General features: G+C 45.0%; 1 protein-coding gene across 2 annotated transcripts in view; it reads left to right on the forward strand.

Annotated features, from left to right (window-relative positions):
- Nucleotides 1-14977, forward strand: part of fer1l4 (fer-1 like family member 4) — a 240860-nt gene that overhangs the window by 164700 nt on the left and 61183 nt on the right. For both annotated transcript variants that reach the window (XM_078237010.1, XM_078237011.1), the window contains 4 exons: nt 1290-1464; nt 4807-4922; nt 7561-7689; nt 10355-10394. In XM_078237010.1, coding sequence (XP_078093136.1) covers nt 1290-1464; nt 4807-4922; nt 7561-7689; nt 10355-10394 — 460 coding nt within the window. The remainder of the gene's footprint in view (nt 1-1289; nt 1465-4806; nt 4923-7560; nt 7690-10354; nt 10395-14977) is intronic.

Consider the following 14977-nt stretch of genomic DNA (forward strand, 5'->3'; position numbering starts at 1 on the left):
ATACGGACCGAGTAAGAGCAGAAGGCTTTTTTAGTTTAGTTAGGGCATCATGATCAGCACAGGCTTGGAGTGCTGACGGGCCTGTTCCTGTGCTGTACTTTTCTTTGTTCTTTGTTCATCCCTGTGTCTGCCTCCCAGAACAATGATAAGGTCCACTTTCTCCTCAATTTCCATCCCACCAGCCTCCATATTAAACAGATCATGCTGGGCTATTGCTGCCATTCTGGCAGAATGCCACCGCCTAACACCTTGTCCTCCCCTCTCAGCATTCTCTCACCTTCACCATCCCTCTGTCACCCTGACACTGTTCTCTTTCAATGACATCTCCCCGTGCAAACCCAGGAGGTGCAGCACCTGCCCTTTTACCTCCTCTGTCCTCACAGTCCAAGGCCCCAAACACTCCTTTCAATCTAGTATCGACTGTATTCACTGCTCACGATGTAGTCTCCTCTGTATTGAAGGAACCAGATACAGATTGCGTGACTGCTTTGTGGAACACCTCCATTCAGTCCACAAGCCTGACCCTGAGCCTCCAGTGACCCGCATTTCCATTCTGCACCTTGCTCTCACGCTGACCTCCCTGCCCTTAGCCTCCTGCAGTGTTCCAATGATCTCAATGTAAGCTTGGGGAACAGCAACTCATCTTATGATTAAGCATTTACGGTCTTCTGGACTCAGCGTTGAGTTTCCCCGGTCGTTCAGATTCGGCTGAAGCTGACTGGAAGCTGTTTTTGATAACACCAGTCACTGGTACAGTTTTGGTCAGTTCTTGTGGTTTCAACAGTGCATCAAGCATAGAATCCCTACATTGCAGAAGGAGGCCATTTGGCCCATCGAGTCTGCACCGACTCTCTGGCAGAGCATCTTATCCAGGCCCTATCCTGTTACACCTTGTATTTACCCTGCCAATCCATCTTACCTGCACATTTTTTGGACCGTGGGAGGAAACAGGAACACCTGCTAAAAATCCACGCAGACACGGGAAGAACGTGGAAACTCCACACAGACAGTGACCCGAGGCCGGAACTGAACCCAGGTCCCTGGCACTGTGAGGCAGCAGTGCTAACCACTGTGCCTTCATTCCAGAATCTGGGCAAGTTGGTACAAGAACTTGGCACCTGCTGTATAGTTCAGAGGAGCTGGTTGATTCCCACTGCTCTAAAACTGCATGAAGCTAATTTACATGTTTTGGTGCACTGCTAGTGTAATGATGAGCCATTTGTTCAATCACTGAGCACTGTCATTGCAATAAACTGGAGGACAGTTTAATTGGAACTTTTATTTCACAGGAACTTCCAGAGCAGATATACCTTCACCCACCGCTCAGCATCTTTGTGGTGGAACAGCGTGCATTCGGGCGCACTGTCCTTGTGGGGTCATACACTGTCACAAACTTGCAGCAGTTTTCCCTAAAGGAACTGGAGGAGAACCCAAAACCTGAAGATGATGATCTTAAAACCCAAAGTAAGAATAATCTATGAATTACAGGAAGATGTGTCTGGGCTGCAGTGGGTACAGTGCGCTGATGGATATGGACTCCATTGTGGTAAACACGGGGACTGGAGTAGCTGCAGTGGGGAAATACAGCACTCCGAGATGGTGGGGGAAATAGCAAATGCACTACTGTTAATTTACCAAAATTCGCTGGTCTTTGGGGTGGTTCCTGCAGATTGGAAAGCAGCAAATGTGACGCCACTGTTTAGAAAAGAAGATAGACAAAAGGCAGGTAACTATAGGCCGGTTAGCTTAACTTCTGTAGCAGGGAAAATGCTTGAATCTATCATCAAGGAAGAAATAGCGAGACATCTGGATATAAATTGTCCCATTGGTAAAACGCAGCATGGATTCATGAGGGCAGGTTATGTTTGACTAATTTGGTGGAATTCTTTGAGAACATTACATGTGCAGTGGACAATGGGGAACCTGTGGATGTGGTGTATCTGGATTTCCAGAAGGCATTTGACAAAGTGTCGCACCAAAGACTGCTACATAAGATAAAGGTGCACAGTGTTACGGGTAATGTATTAGCATGGATAGAGGATTGGTTAACTAACAGAAAGCAAAGAGTGGTTTTTCTGGTTAGCGATCAGTGCCTAGTGGTGTGCCTCAGGGATCAGTGTTGGGACTGCAATTGTTTACGATTTACATAGATGATTTGGAGTTGGGGACCAAGTTTAGTGTGTCAAAATTCGCAGATGACACTAAGATGAGTGGCAGAGCAAAGTGTGCAGAAGAAAGTCTGCAAAGGGATATAGATAATCTAAGTGAATGGGCGAGGGTCTGGCAGATGGAGTACAATGTTGGTAAATGTGAGGTCACCCATTTTGGTAGGAATAACAACAAAATGAACTATTATTTAAATGGTAAAAAATTGCAGCATGCTGCTGTGCAGAGGGACCTGGGTGTCCTTGTGCAAGAATCACAAGGAGTTGGTTTGCAGGTGCAGCAGGTAATTAAGAAGGCAAATGGAAGTTTGTCCTTTATCGCTAGAGGGATGGAGTTTAAAAACAGCGAGGTTATGTTGCAACTGTATAAGATGCTGGTGAGGCCACACCTGGAGTACTGTGTACAGTTTTAGTCTCCTTACTTGAGAAAGGGTATACTGGCACTGGAGGGGGTGCAGAGGAGACTCACTAGGTTGATTCCGGAGTTGAGAGGGTTGGCTTATGAGGAGAGACTGAATAGACTGGGGCTATACTCATTGGAATTCAGAAGAATGAGGGGAGATCTTATAGAAACATTTAAGATTATGAAGGGAATAGATAAGATAAAAGCAGGGAAGTTGTTTCCACTGGTAGGTGAAACTAGAACTAGGGGGCATGGCCTCCTAGATTTAGGACTGAGTTGAGGAGGAACTTCTTCACACAAAAAGGTTGTGAATCTGTGGAATTCCCTGCCCAGTGAAACAGTTGAGGCTACCTCATTGAATGTTTTTAAAGCAAGAATAGGTAAATTTTTGAACAGTGAAGGAGTTATGGGTTATGGTGAGTGGGCGGGTAAGTGGAGCTGAGTCCGCGAAAAGATCAGCCATGATCTTATTGAATGGCGGAGTAGGCTTGAAGGGCCAGATGGCCTACTCCTCCTCCTAGTTCTTATGTTCTTATGTCACATAGACTGGGCTTCAGTATATGCATCGAGTTAACTGGCCCCAGCGCACTGGCTTTCCTGAGATAAACAACAACAACTTGCATTTATTTAGCACCTTTGACATTGTAAAAATTTCCAGGTGTTTCAAAGATTTTAAAAACAAAACTGAGTCTGAGGCACTCGAGGAGGTAATTAGTGCATGTGAATCTTGGTCAATGGGGTGGGTTTTTAAAAATGTCTTAAAAGAGAAAAGCAAAGTCGAGACCAGAGTGATGTCGGGAAGGAATTTGCAATAATCTGTCTGGAAATCTATCTCTCCTGAACACCAACTGTGTGGAGTTAATTAGAGCAATGTGACAAAGACCCTCAATTCAGCAGCATCATACTGGGCGGCACTGGTTAGCATTGCTGCCTCACAGCGCCAGGGACCCAGGTTCAATTCCGGCCTCGAGTCACTGTCTGTGTGGAGTTAGTTGGAGCAATGTGACAAAGACCCTCAATTCAGCAGCATCATGTTATACAGTACATTGGGAGTAGGACCATGGGGGATATAGGATTTGGATAAATTAATTGTTTTTTATTTCTGCTTTATAATGTTTTATCACTGTTTTATGTTTCAGGTAAATTTTTATATCCAGTGTTTTCCAATTTACATACTTTCCGTTAGACATTCTATAATCCAGAAGTGAATTGATCCCAGCATTCTGGACTGGAGAGGTTGCAATATAGAATCCCTACAGTGCAGAAGGAGGCCATTCGGCCCATCAGGTCTACACCAACTCTCTGAAAGAGCATTTTACCTAGGTCCAAACGGCCCTATCCCCATAACCCCATGCCCTTACCATGGTAATCCCCCTAACCTACACATCTTTGGAGTGGGGGCTGTAAACCCCAACAATAGTTGTGTCAAAACATTTTGCCAAATCTCACCTCAGTCTTGAACAACTGCTCGAAAGCTGGTCTACATGTGAACATCTCCTTGCTGAGAGATTGTGGTGCCTCCATTGTTGAAGAACTTGTTGGAACTCACCATCTAGTGAGGGTAAATCTGTAAGAGATTGTGTTTGATCCAGTGTAGCCGTATTGGTGCCAGGTTATCAATCAGGAATTACCAAACCAAAAAGACCAATCTATTTAACAGTGAAGCCAAGCCTTTAACCTTTGGATGTCACCCATCTGACATAGAAGGAGCCGGCTGGTGAATCAAAGCACAGCCTGAACATGTCTTTTTCTGTGCTTTGGGCTAACATGGACCTAAACAATAAATCTCTGCCTGTGGATTAGACAGAAAGCTGCAGTTAGCAGTTCACTGTGAATCCGTTAGCTGTATCTGATGACCAGTGGTCATTCCTGTCTCAGATTGAAATTCTGTGGCTATCTCCCCCGTTGCTGTAACTAACAGGAGGTAAGGTGTTGGATTTTAACAACCAAACACTGGAAAATGCTGGAAATCAGGTCACAGGGATCAGGTCACAGGGATCAGGTCACAGGGATCAGGTCACAGGGATCAGGTCACAGGGATCAGGTCAGACCACTGCTCAAAGTAAGACTCTTTATCAAAACCTCTACCTCTGATGGAGGGCCTTTCTCAAAACCTTCCCAATAAAATTAATTCCCGCAATGTTCTTTTTGCATCAGATTTCCATGATTTGCACTTTTTTGTAAGTGAATGTTTCAAGTGGGACAGATAGTTAACATTCATTTTCATTTCCCTTGCAGAAAAAGCACACAAACTCCCATTTTCCAATGGCAAGGCACAGACTCAAACCACAATCTCTGTCGAACCAGAAATAGCTTTTTCTGATAATAAGAAAAGGCCTCTAGATGTTCTGAAAGTAAGTGTGACCTTCCTGTATCGCAATGGAGTCAGGTACAGCTGAGCTCCTGTATTGTTCACAGAACCCAGACAGATCTGTGTGTTTGACCTGTTCTACCAACCTGTAGGAGCATTTAGTGAAAATGAGCATCACCACCTCGTTAATCAAACAAATATCTCCTGGAAGTGACGAGTTACGAGTTAAGTAAACTGCTACTCTGCACTCCCTCCATCACCTTACACATTCACTCCCTCCAGCATTGATACACAGTAGCCGCCATGTGTACCAGTTACAAGATGCATTGCAGGAGCTCACCAAGGGTCCTTCATCAGCACCTTCCAAACTCACAACCACTGCCATCTAGAAGGACAAGGTGTACAAGAGTGCAACGTGTGCAATTGTGAACCAGCTGTCCATTTCATATCCCTTTCTACACCAGTGTACATTTCCATTAACCTACTGTGAGCGCGAGAGTGTGTGAGCGCACGAGTGCATTGGGGAGTCTCTTAAGGAGCAGTTGATCGGAGTGCAGGATAGGCATGTGCCTGTACAAAGGAAGGACAGGAAAGGCTGGATTCGGGAACCGTGGATGACCAGGGAAATTGCGAGTCTTGTCAAGAAGAAAAAGGATGCAAACATGACGTTGAGGCAACTAAAAACAAATGAAGCACTTAAAGAATACAGAGAAAGTAGACAAGCACTCAAATGGGGAGTTAGGAGGACAAAAAGGGGTCATGAAATATTAGGAACAAGAGGATAGCTAGAGAAAGAGTTGGTCCACTCAAAGACAAAGGAGGGAAATTATGTGTAGAACTAAAGGAATTTGATGAGATTCTTAATGAGTACTTTGCATCAGTATTCACAAAGGAGGGACACGTCGATTGATAGTGTGTTGAAGGGGTGTATAAACCCTTTAGAACAAGTCATCATTACGAGGGAGGAAGTGTTAGGTGTACTAAAAAGTATTAAGATAGACAAATCCCCAGGGCCAGATGGCATCTGTCCCAGATTACAGAGGGAGACAAGAGATGAAATTGCGGGGCCTCTAACAGAAATGTTTGTTTCCTCGTTAGCCACAGGTGAGGTCCCAGAGGATTGGAGGATAGCCAATGTTGTCACATTATTTAGGATAGGTAGCAAGGATACCCAGGTAATTACAGGCCAGTGAGCTTGACATCAGTGATAAGGAAACTGTTGGAGAAGATTCTTAGGGATAGGATCTACACACATTTGGAACTCAATGGTCTTATTAGCGACAGACAGCATGGTTTTGTACAAGGGAGGTCATGTCTCACTAATTCAATTGAGTTTTTTGAGGAGGTGACAAAAATGATTGACAAGGGAAGGGCTGTGGATGTTGTCTACATGGACTTTAGTAAAGCATTTGACAAGGTCCCTCATGGTAGGTTGGTACAAAAGGTTAAATCACATGGGATCAAAGGTGAACTAGCTAGATGTATTCAGAATTGGCTTGGCCATAGAAGATAGAGGGCAGCGGTGGAAGCGTGTTTTTCTGAATGGAGGTCTGTAACTAGTGGTGTTTCGCAGGGATTAGTGCTGGGACCTTTGCTATTTGTAATATATATAAATGACTTGGAAGAAAACGTAGCTGGTCTGATTAGCGAGTTTGCAGCCGATACTAAGATTGGCGGAGTTGCGGACAGTGATGAAGATTGTCAGAGAATACAGCAGGATATAGATAGGCTGGAAAATTGGGCAGAGAAATGACAGATGGAATTTAATCCGGACAAATGTGAGGTGATGCATTTTGGGAGATCCAATTCAGGTGGGAGCTATAAAATAAATGTCAGAACCATCAGGAGCATCGACACACAGAGAGATCTGGGAGCACAGAGAGATCTGGGAGTACAGAGAGATCTGGGAGTACAGGCCCACAGATCCTTAAAAATAGCAGCACAGGTGGAAAAGGTGGTGAAGAAAGCATGTGGCATGCTTGTCTTCATCAGCTGGGAAATCGAGTATAAAAGTTGGCAAATTATGTTTAAGTTGTAGAAAATGTTGGTGAGGCCACATTTGGAATACTGTGTCCAATTCTGGTCACCGCACTATCAGAAGGGCATGGAGGCTTTGGAGGGAGTACAGAAAAGATTTACCTGAATGTTGCCTGGCATGGAGAGTATTAGCTATGAGGAGAGATTGAATAAACTGGGATTGTTCTCCCTGGAAAGATGGAGGTTGAGTAAAAGTTTATAAGATTATGAGGGGCATAGTTAAGGTGAACAGTTGAAAGCTTTTTCCTAGGGCAGAAATGACAATTACAAGGGGGCACAAGTTCAAGGTAAGGGGAATAGGTTCAGTAGAGAGGCGCGGAGGAAGTTATTTACACAGAGGGTGGTGGAGGCCTGGAACGCACTGCCAAGTGAGGCAGTCACGTTAGTGACATTTAAGACTTACCTGGATAGACACATGAACAAATGGGGAATAGAGGTATGGTTGGTCTAGGTAGTACAACGTGATCAGCACAGGCTTGGAGCGACGAAGGGCCTGTTCCTGTGCTGTATTGTTCTTTGTTCTTTGCGTTTGCGAGAGTGTGTGAGGGAGTCTGTGGACTCACCTGTGATACCTAACCTCATAAGCAGTTTCCCGGCTGAGTATAAAGGATGGAACTAGATGCCTCATTTGCTTTTCTTATTAGACGCCGTTGAAGAAACTGCCACTGAAACCAAAACTAGCCAAGGACGAACCTGAAGAACATGAGGAAAAAATTGACCCCGAGGAACTGGATTGGTGGTCCAAGTATTACACATCTCTGGAGGAGATGATGGTAAAGTTATTGTTGACTCACACACACCAAAATGATGTTTCTAGGGACATTGTTGTTAAAGAGCTTCCTAAACATTACATAGTGTGTGAAGCCATTACAGCACATTGTGCCAGTTACATTCAGACTGGTTGGGTTAATTGTTGACACCAGCTCAGAGTAATAGAATGAAAGATTGTATTCTTCGAACTGTAACCTGATTGTCTAGCCAACAGCTCCAGCTGATATGTAGAAAGTTAATCTCCATTTGTTCTTCCATTTCTCCTTGCAAGGCTCAAAGTCATTATGATACAGAAGGAAGCGATTCAGCCCATCAAGTTCATACTAGCTCTCTGTAGAACAATCCGGCCCTTCCCACTCCACTCCCCCCTCCTCTCTGTAACCAGTTTATTTTCCTCAAGTGCTCATCCATTCTTTGTCATTCTTCATTCTCCACCTTTACTACCACCACCCTCATGGGCATTGAACTCTGGGTCATTACTCCTCAAGGAATAAAGTTTATCCTCATACCCGGCTAACCTGATAACTGTGCCCTCCCCCTTCGCTCTGTGCCCCCTCAGCCACGGGAACAGCTTTTCCTTGTCTGCATTATCTAAACCTGGCATAAGCTTGTCCACCTCTATCAGATCTCCCTCCAATCTCCTTTACTCTAAGGAGAGAAATCCCAGCTTCTCAGGTCCTAACCTTGGAGTTAAAATTCCTTATTGTTTGAACCATTCTGGGTAAATCTCCTCTGAACCCTCTCAAGAACCCTCAGATCCTTCCTAAAGGGTTGTAATCAGAGTTGGACAGCACTACATCCCACACAATTGCTCACCAACTATATTCAGCACACCTTGTGCATTTGCCTACGGGCATGTGGAATCTGTCTTGGATCCTCATTGTCCTCCTTAGTCTGGACATTATCTATTATGATTCTACTGCCTTCTCCAGTACTGTTCAACAATCTCATTCCTCAGCATACCTTATTCCTTTTTACTATTTTTAATTCTGCAGCCCATTTTGAGCTAATTTAGTTTAAAATTTGATCATTAGCACCATTAGTTATGTCACCATCATGGAGACCCATTTTCATCTCCTTTTCTCCAAGCCAAAGCTCACCCTATGTCAAAACTCTCAGCCTGAACTTCTCTTTGTCTCTTTCTGGTTTCTCTCTCAAATCCTCCATGTCTCTCCAAGGTCATCTCTTCAGTGAGATCCAGCTTGAACTCCTTCAACTGTCGTACCATTCAACTGAATTTCTTGCCCTCAAGATAACCGATATTGTAGATGGTACCCTCTCCCCAACATGCTTTTAAACCTGTAATAGTCACCCCCGTTCTCAGAAAACCCCTGCACATGTCCATCTCTCGATAACTTCCCCCATTGCTACATTGGGGGTGATTCTCCAAGGCCATTAGCTCCAGGTGGGAATCCCAATGGTCCATTGAGTCGGGCAAGAGAGTTAAATCAGGATTCCCGCCAGGCATCAGTTTCATTCCCAGTATCTCACCTGCTGCAACCTCAAAAATCAGGTTCTCAACCAGAGCGAGGGAGAATCTGTCAGTTGTTTAACACCAATTTGAATGTAGTTTTGGGTTGTAAATCCAATTCGACCCCCTCCTGCTGGAGGTTCTGTGCCTGACAAGCATGGACCTGAAACATTGGACCCCGAAGAGAGACGAGGAAGTAGGTACTGTGCCCATGTGCCCCTCTGCCCATGCCAGGCTGCAGAGGGAGAGTCCCCCTGGGGGTTGGGTGGGCTCGGGCTGGGGAAAAGGTTGACCGCTGGACACTCCCCCAGGATGGGGGTCCCGTAGCTGGATTTCCCCTTGTTGCCCTGGGAAACGTGGATATCACTCCTTCATAGTGATTTCAATTAAATCCATGCCCCCTGAACAGCTGGAAGCCTTCCAAATCACAGGCTTGTTCTTTGTTCTGAAGACCTCAGCTGATATTTTTCTCATAGTGGGTGTTCTTCAACCTTTCATGCTGGAATAGAGTGTCTGCACTGGAGTAGCTTTTATCCATAGATAAGGGGGGCCTGATGGAGGAAGGAAGGGGGGCAGGGCCTTTAGTGACCCCATATCAGAGTGTCTCTCTTGTGGGGAAATGGGGATGAGGCCTCTGTCTTGGTGATGTTGGGGGCAGGGGCATAACCATATATTTACTGGTAGAGAGGAGGTTGCCCCTTGGGGATGAATGTTTGGTCTCTGAGTTGTGGGGGGTGGAGAGACCGCTACATTGTGGGGTGGGGGCGGTGCTGTTACTGCACTCTGTGATCTTCAAAGATGGTGATTTGTTTCTCGACAAAAGGTGGTTGAATTCTATCTGCTCAGTGTTGCCAGAGCCAGTGAGAGACAGGAAAACACTCCAGTTTCCATCCCGGAGAATCATGGCCATTGTCTCTGACCTCTGGCCTCTTGTACATCCCCTTCCTGGCTCTGTCTGTTAGCTCTCTGCTCCGAATTCACATCTCAATCAGGCCTCTGAGCTGTCGACTGAGTGAGGTTCATTCTTCAGGTAGGGTAGAGGGAATTTCCTTTCTATCTGAATTGGGCCTCAGAATTCCAGCCTCCTGCATGAACATTACGAATACAATAGAGGCTGGGGAAGCATATCAACAATTGCAGAAAGATACGCTCACAAATATAAACTGAACAGAATCAGTAATTTCTCTTTATTTCAGGAAAAAGAAAATGATGAAGATGAGGAAGCGAATGAACAAGGTAAGTTATTGCATTGGAAATAGGAGGAAGCCATTCACCCCTTGAGCCTGCTGTGCCATTCAGTAAAATCCTGACTGACCTTCTAGATCAACCCAAATTTCCCGTACTATCCTCATAGTCCTTGATTCCCTTCATAATCAAAAATTATGTGAATCTCTGACTTGCTGATGACACCAAGATTGGTGGAGTAGTGGATGAGGTGGAGGGCTGTTGTAGGCTGCAAAGAGACATAGATAGGATGCAAAGCTGGGCCGAAAAATGGCAGATGGAGTTTAACCCTGATAAGTGGGAGGTGATTCATTTTGGGAGGACAAATTTAAATGCGGATTACAGGGTCAACGGCAGGGTTCTGTCCCGTGTGCACAATCCTCTTCCTTGCAATTTTCATTCTTTCAATTTCTTCTCAGCTTTAGAAACAATTATTCGGGATAGAATGAATCACATGGAAAAATGTTGATTGATTAGGAAGAGCCAGATGGATTTCTAAAGGGGAAATTGTGTTTAACTAATTAGCTGGAGTTTTTTGAGGAGGTAACAGAGAGGGTTATTGACCAATACTGATTTCCTTCAGTTCCTCCCTCTCACTAAACTCTGTTTCCCAACATTTCCCCCACCATCGGGAACATTCTTTCTGAATCTACCCTGTCTAACCCTGTTAGAATTTTATAAGTTTCTATGAGATCCCCTCTCACTCTTCTAAACTCCAGTGAATATAATCCTAACCGACATAGTTTCTCCTCATATGACAGACCTGCCATCCCAGGAATCAGCCTGGGAAACCTTCACTCATAACATTTCTAATATCATAGAATGCTGACAGTCCAGAAGGAGGCCATTCAGCCTTTTGAGCCTGCACTGACAACAATCCTATCCCCGTAACCCCACGTATTTAACACTAAGGGGTAATTTAGCATGGCTAATCAACCTAACCTGCACATCTTTTGGAGTGTGAGAGGAAACTGGAGCATCCGGAGGAAACCCACACAGACATGGGGAGAATGTGCAAACTCCCACAGACAGTCACCCAAGGCTGGAATTGAACCCGGTCCTTGGCGCTGTGAGGCAGCCTTGCTAACCACTGTGCCACCGTGCTGATCTATGTTATTCGTGTCCTCCTTATATTCAGTTGGTCAGCCATTTCTTTGTTCCTCATTATAAATTCCCCTGTTTCTTATTGTAAGGAACTTGGATTTACCTTCAACAATCTTTTTCTCTTCACGCGTCATAATTTCCTGTTTAACAACATCACTACAGTTTGGGGGTCTGAATTTCATCCCTACTAATGTTTTTTGATGTTTCTTGGTGTTTCTTAGCTCTACCCGTATTGTAGGATATGAGCTCTATTGTCAGAGCTCATATCCTTCCTCAAAATGGTGTTAATTTAGTCTTTATCCAGCAATGCAACTCCACCGCCTTTACCTTTTTATCTGTTTTTCCAAAATACTGAATACCTCCTATGTTCAGTTCCCATCCCAGGTCACCCTGCAGCCATGTCTCCATAATCCTGACAATATCATACTCATTTGCATCTATTTGCATGATTAATTCATCCACTTTATTGCAAAGGTTTCGTGTGTTAAGACACAAAGCCTTAAGGCTTGTCGTTTTAATATTCTGGTTTTATTTTTCACTGTGGCCTTGTTTGGTTCTTGCCCTTGATTTCTGTGCCTATCACATTTCTTATTCCACTTTCTGTCTCTTGTTCTTGTCCTTGATTTCCCCTCTTCTGACTCCTTGCAAAGGTTCCCACCCCCCCTGCCATTTTAGTTTAACCCAACGAGGACGGCCTCAACCGGGATATTGGGTTCATGTCACACTATTTGTAACCCCCACAGTTGCGTGGACCTGCAGAGTTTCACTGGCTGTCTTGTCTGGAGACAATACACATCTTTTTAGCCTGTCTTGATGCTCTCTCCACTCATGTTCTTTTGTTTCTTAAAGACTTGATTAGTTGTAAGTATTCACATTCCAACCATTATTCATGTAAATTGAGTTTGTGTCTTTATATGCTCTGTTTGTGAACAGAATTTCCACTCACCTGAAGAAGGGGCTTGGAGCTCCGAAAGCTTGTGTGGCTTTTACTACCAAATAAACCTGTTGGACTTTAACCTGGTGTTGTTAAACTTCTTACTGTGTTTACCCCAGTCCAACGCCGGCATCTCCACATCATCAATTCAAAGTGGCAGCAGTGTGTACCATTTACAAGATACACTGCAACAACTCACTAAGGCTGCTTAGACATTCCAAACTTACTCACTACCATCTAGAAGGATAAGTGCAGCAAATGCCTGGGAACACCACCACCTGCAAGTTTCCTTGTATCCCCCACACTCCCCTACCATGGAAATATATTGTTATTCCTTCACTGTCATTGGGTCAAAATCCTAGAACTCCCCCCCTAATGATGTGGAGATGCTGGCTTTGGACTGGGTAGACACAGTAAGAAGTCACACAACACCAGGTTAAAGTCCAACAGGTTTATTTGGTATCACGATGCATCAATGCCAGATTCATCAGCCGTACTAACAAGACAGCCCCGAACGTCACCCAAGCACAACGCAACGCCATCCGCGCTCTCAAGACCAACCGCAACATTGTCATCAAACCAACAGACAAAGGAGGGGCCACCGTCATACTGAACAGAACAGATTACTGCAAAGAAGTGTACTGACAACTGAACAACCGGGAACACTACAGACAGTTACCCGCAGATCTGACCAAAGAACACACCTGCCAACTCAACAGACTGATCAAGATCTTTGATCCGGACCTTCAGAGCACCCTCCGTGCTCTCATCCCACGTACTCCCCGCGTTGGAGATCTCTACTGCCTCCCGAAGATACACAAGGCCAACACACCCGGCCGTCCCATCGTATCAGGCAATGGGACCCTGTGCGAGAACCTCTCTGGCTATATCGAGGGCATCCTGAAACCCATTGTACAAGGAACCCTCAGTTTCTGTCACGACACCATGCTGACACTATAGTTAAGAAAACCCACCAATGTTCTACTTTCTCAGAAGACTAAGGAAATTTGGCATATCTGCTATGACTCTCACCAACATTTACAGATGCACCATGGAAAGCATCCTTTCTGGTTGTATCACAGCTTGGTATGGCTCCTGCTCTGCCCAAAACCGCAAGAAACTACAAAAGGTCATGAATGTAGCCCAATCCATCACACAAACCAGCCTCCCATCCATTGGTTCTGTCTACACTTCCTGCTGCCTCAGCAAAGCAGCCAGCATAATTAATGATCCCACGCACTCCAGACATTCTCTCTTTCACCTTCTTCTGTCGGGAAAAAGATACAAAAGTTTGAAGTCATGTACCAACCCGACTCGAGAACAGCTTCTTCCCTGCTGCCATCAGACTTTTGAATGGACCTACCTTGCACTAAGTTGATCTTTTGCTATATCCGAGCTATGACTGTAACATTACATTTCCTTATCTATGAACGGTATGCTTTGTCTGTATAGCGCGCAAGAAACAATGCTTTTCCCTGTATGCTAATACATGTGACAATAATAAATTAAATCACTACTGATTTCTGAACAGAAACTCAGCACCCATGGAGCAGTTGAACCAGGAGCACTCCTCGTCACAATGGATGTCTCGGCACTCTACACCAGCATCCCCCACGACGATAGCATTGCTGCAACTGCCTCAGTACTCAACACCAACAACTGTCAATCTCCAGACACAATTCTACAACTCATCCGTTTCATCCTGGACCACAACGTCTTCACCTTCAACAACCAGTTCTTCATCCAGACACACGGAACAGCCATGGGGACCAAATTCGCACCTCAATATGCCAACATCTTTATGCACAAGTTCGAACAAGACCTCTTCACCGCACAGGACCTTCAACCGATGCTATACACTAGGTACATCGATGACATTTTCTTCCTTTGACTCACAGCGAAGAATCACTGAAACAACTATATGATGACATCAACAAGTTCCATCCCACCGTCAAATTCACCATGGACTACTCTCTGGAATTGGTTGCATTCTTGGACACACGCATCTCCATCAATGACGGTCAACTCTGTACTTCACTGTACCGCAAGCCCACGGATAACCTCACGATGCTCCACTTCTCCAGCTTCCAGCCTAAACACGTTAAAGAAGCCATCCCCTACGGACAAGCTCTCCGTATACACAGGATCTACTGAGATGAGGAGGAATGCAACAGACACCTACAGTCACTGAAAGACGCATTCTTAAGAACAGGATATGGCACTCGACTCATCGATTGACAGTTCCGATGTGCCACGGTGAAAAACCACACCAACCTCCTCAGAAGACAAATGTGGGACACGGCGGACAGAGTACTCATCATCGTCCAGTACTTCCCCAGAGCAGAGAAGCTATGACATCTTCTTCGGAGCCTTCAACATGTCATCAATGAAGACGAACATCTCGCCACACCCCCACTACTTGCCGTCAAACAACCGCGCAACCTCAAACAGACCACTGTACGCAGCAAACTACCCAGCCTTCAGGAGAACAGTGACCACGACACCACACCTGACAACCTCTGCAAGACATGCCGGATCGTCGACTTTTGGATGTTGT

Source organism: Mustelus asterias, chromosome 20, assembly GCF_964213995.1.
Source record: "Mustelus asterias chromosome 20, sMusAst1.hap1.1, whole genome shotgun sequence".
Taxonomy (NCBI): domain Eukaryota; kingdom Metazoa; phylum Chordata; class Chondrichthyes; order Carcharhiniformes; family Triakidae; genus Mustelus; species Mustelus asterias.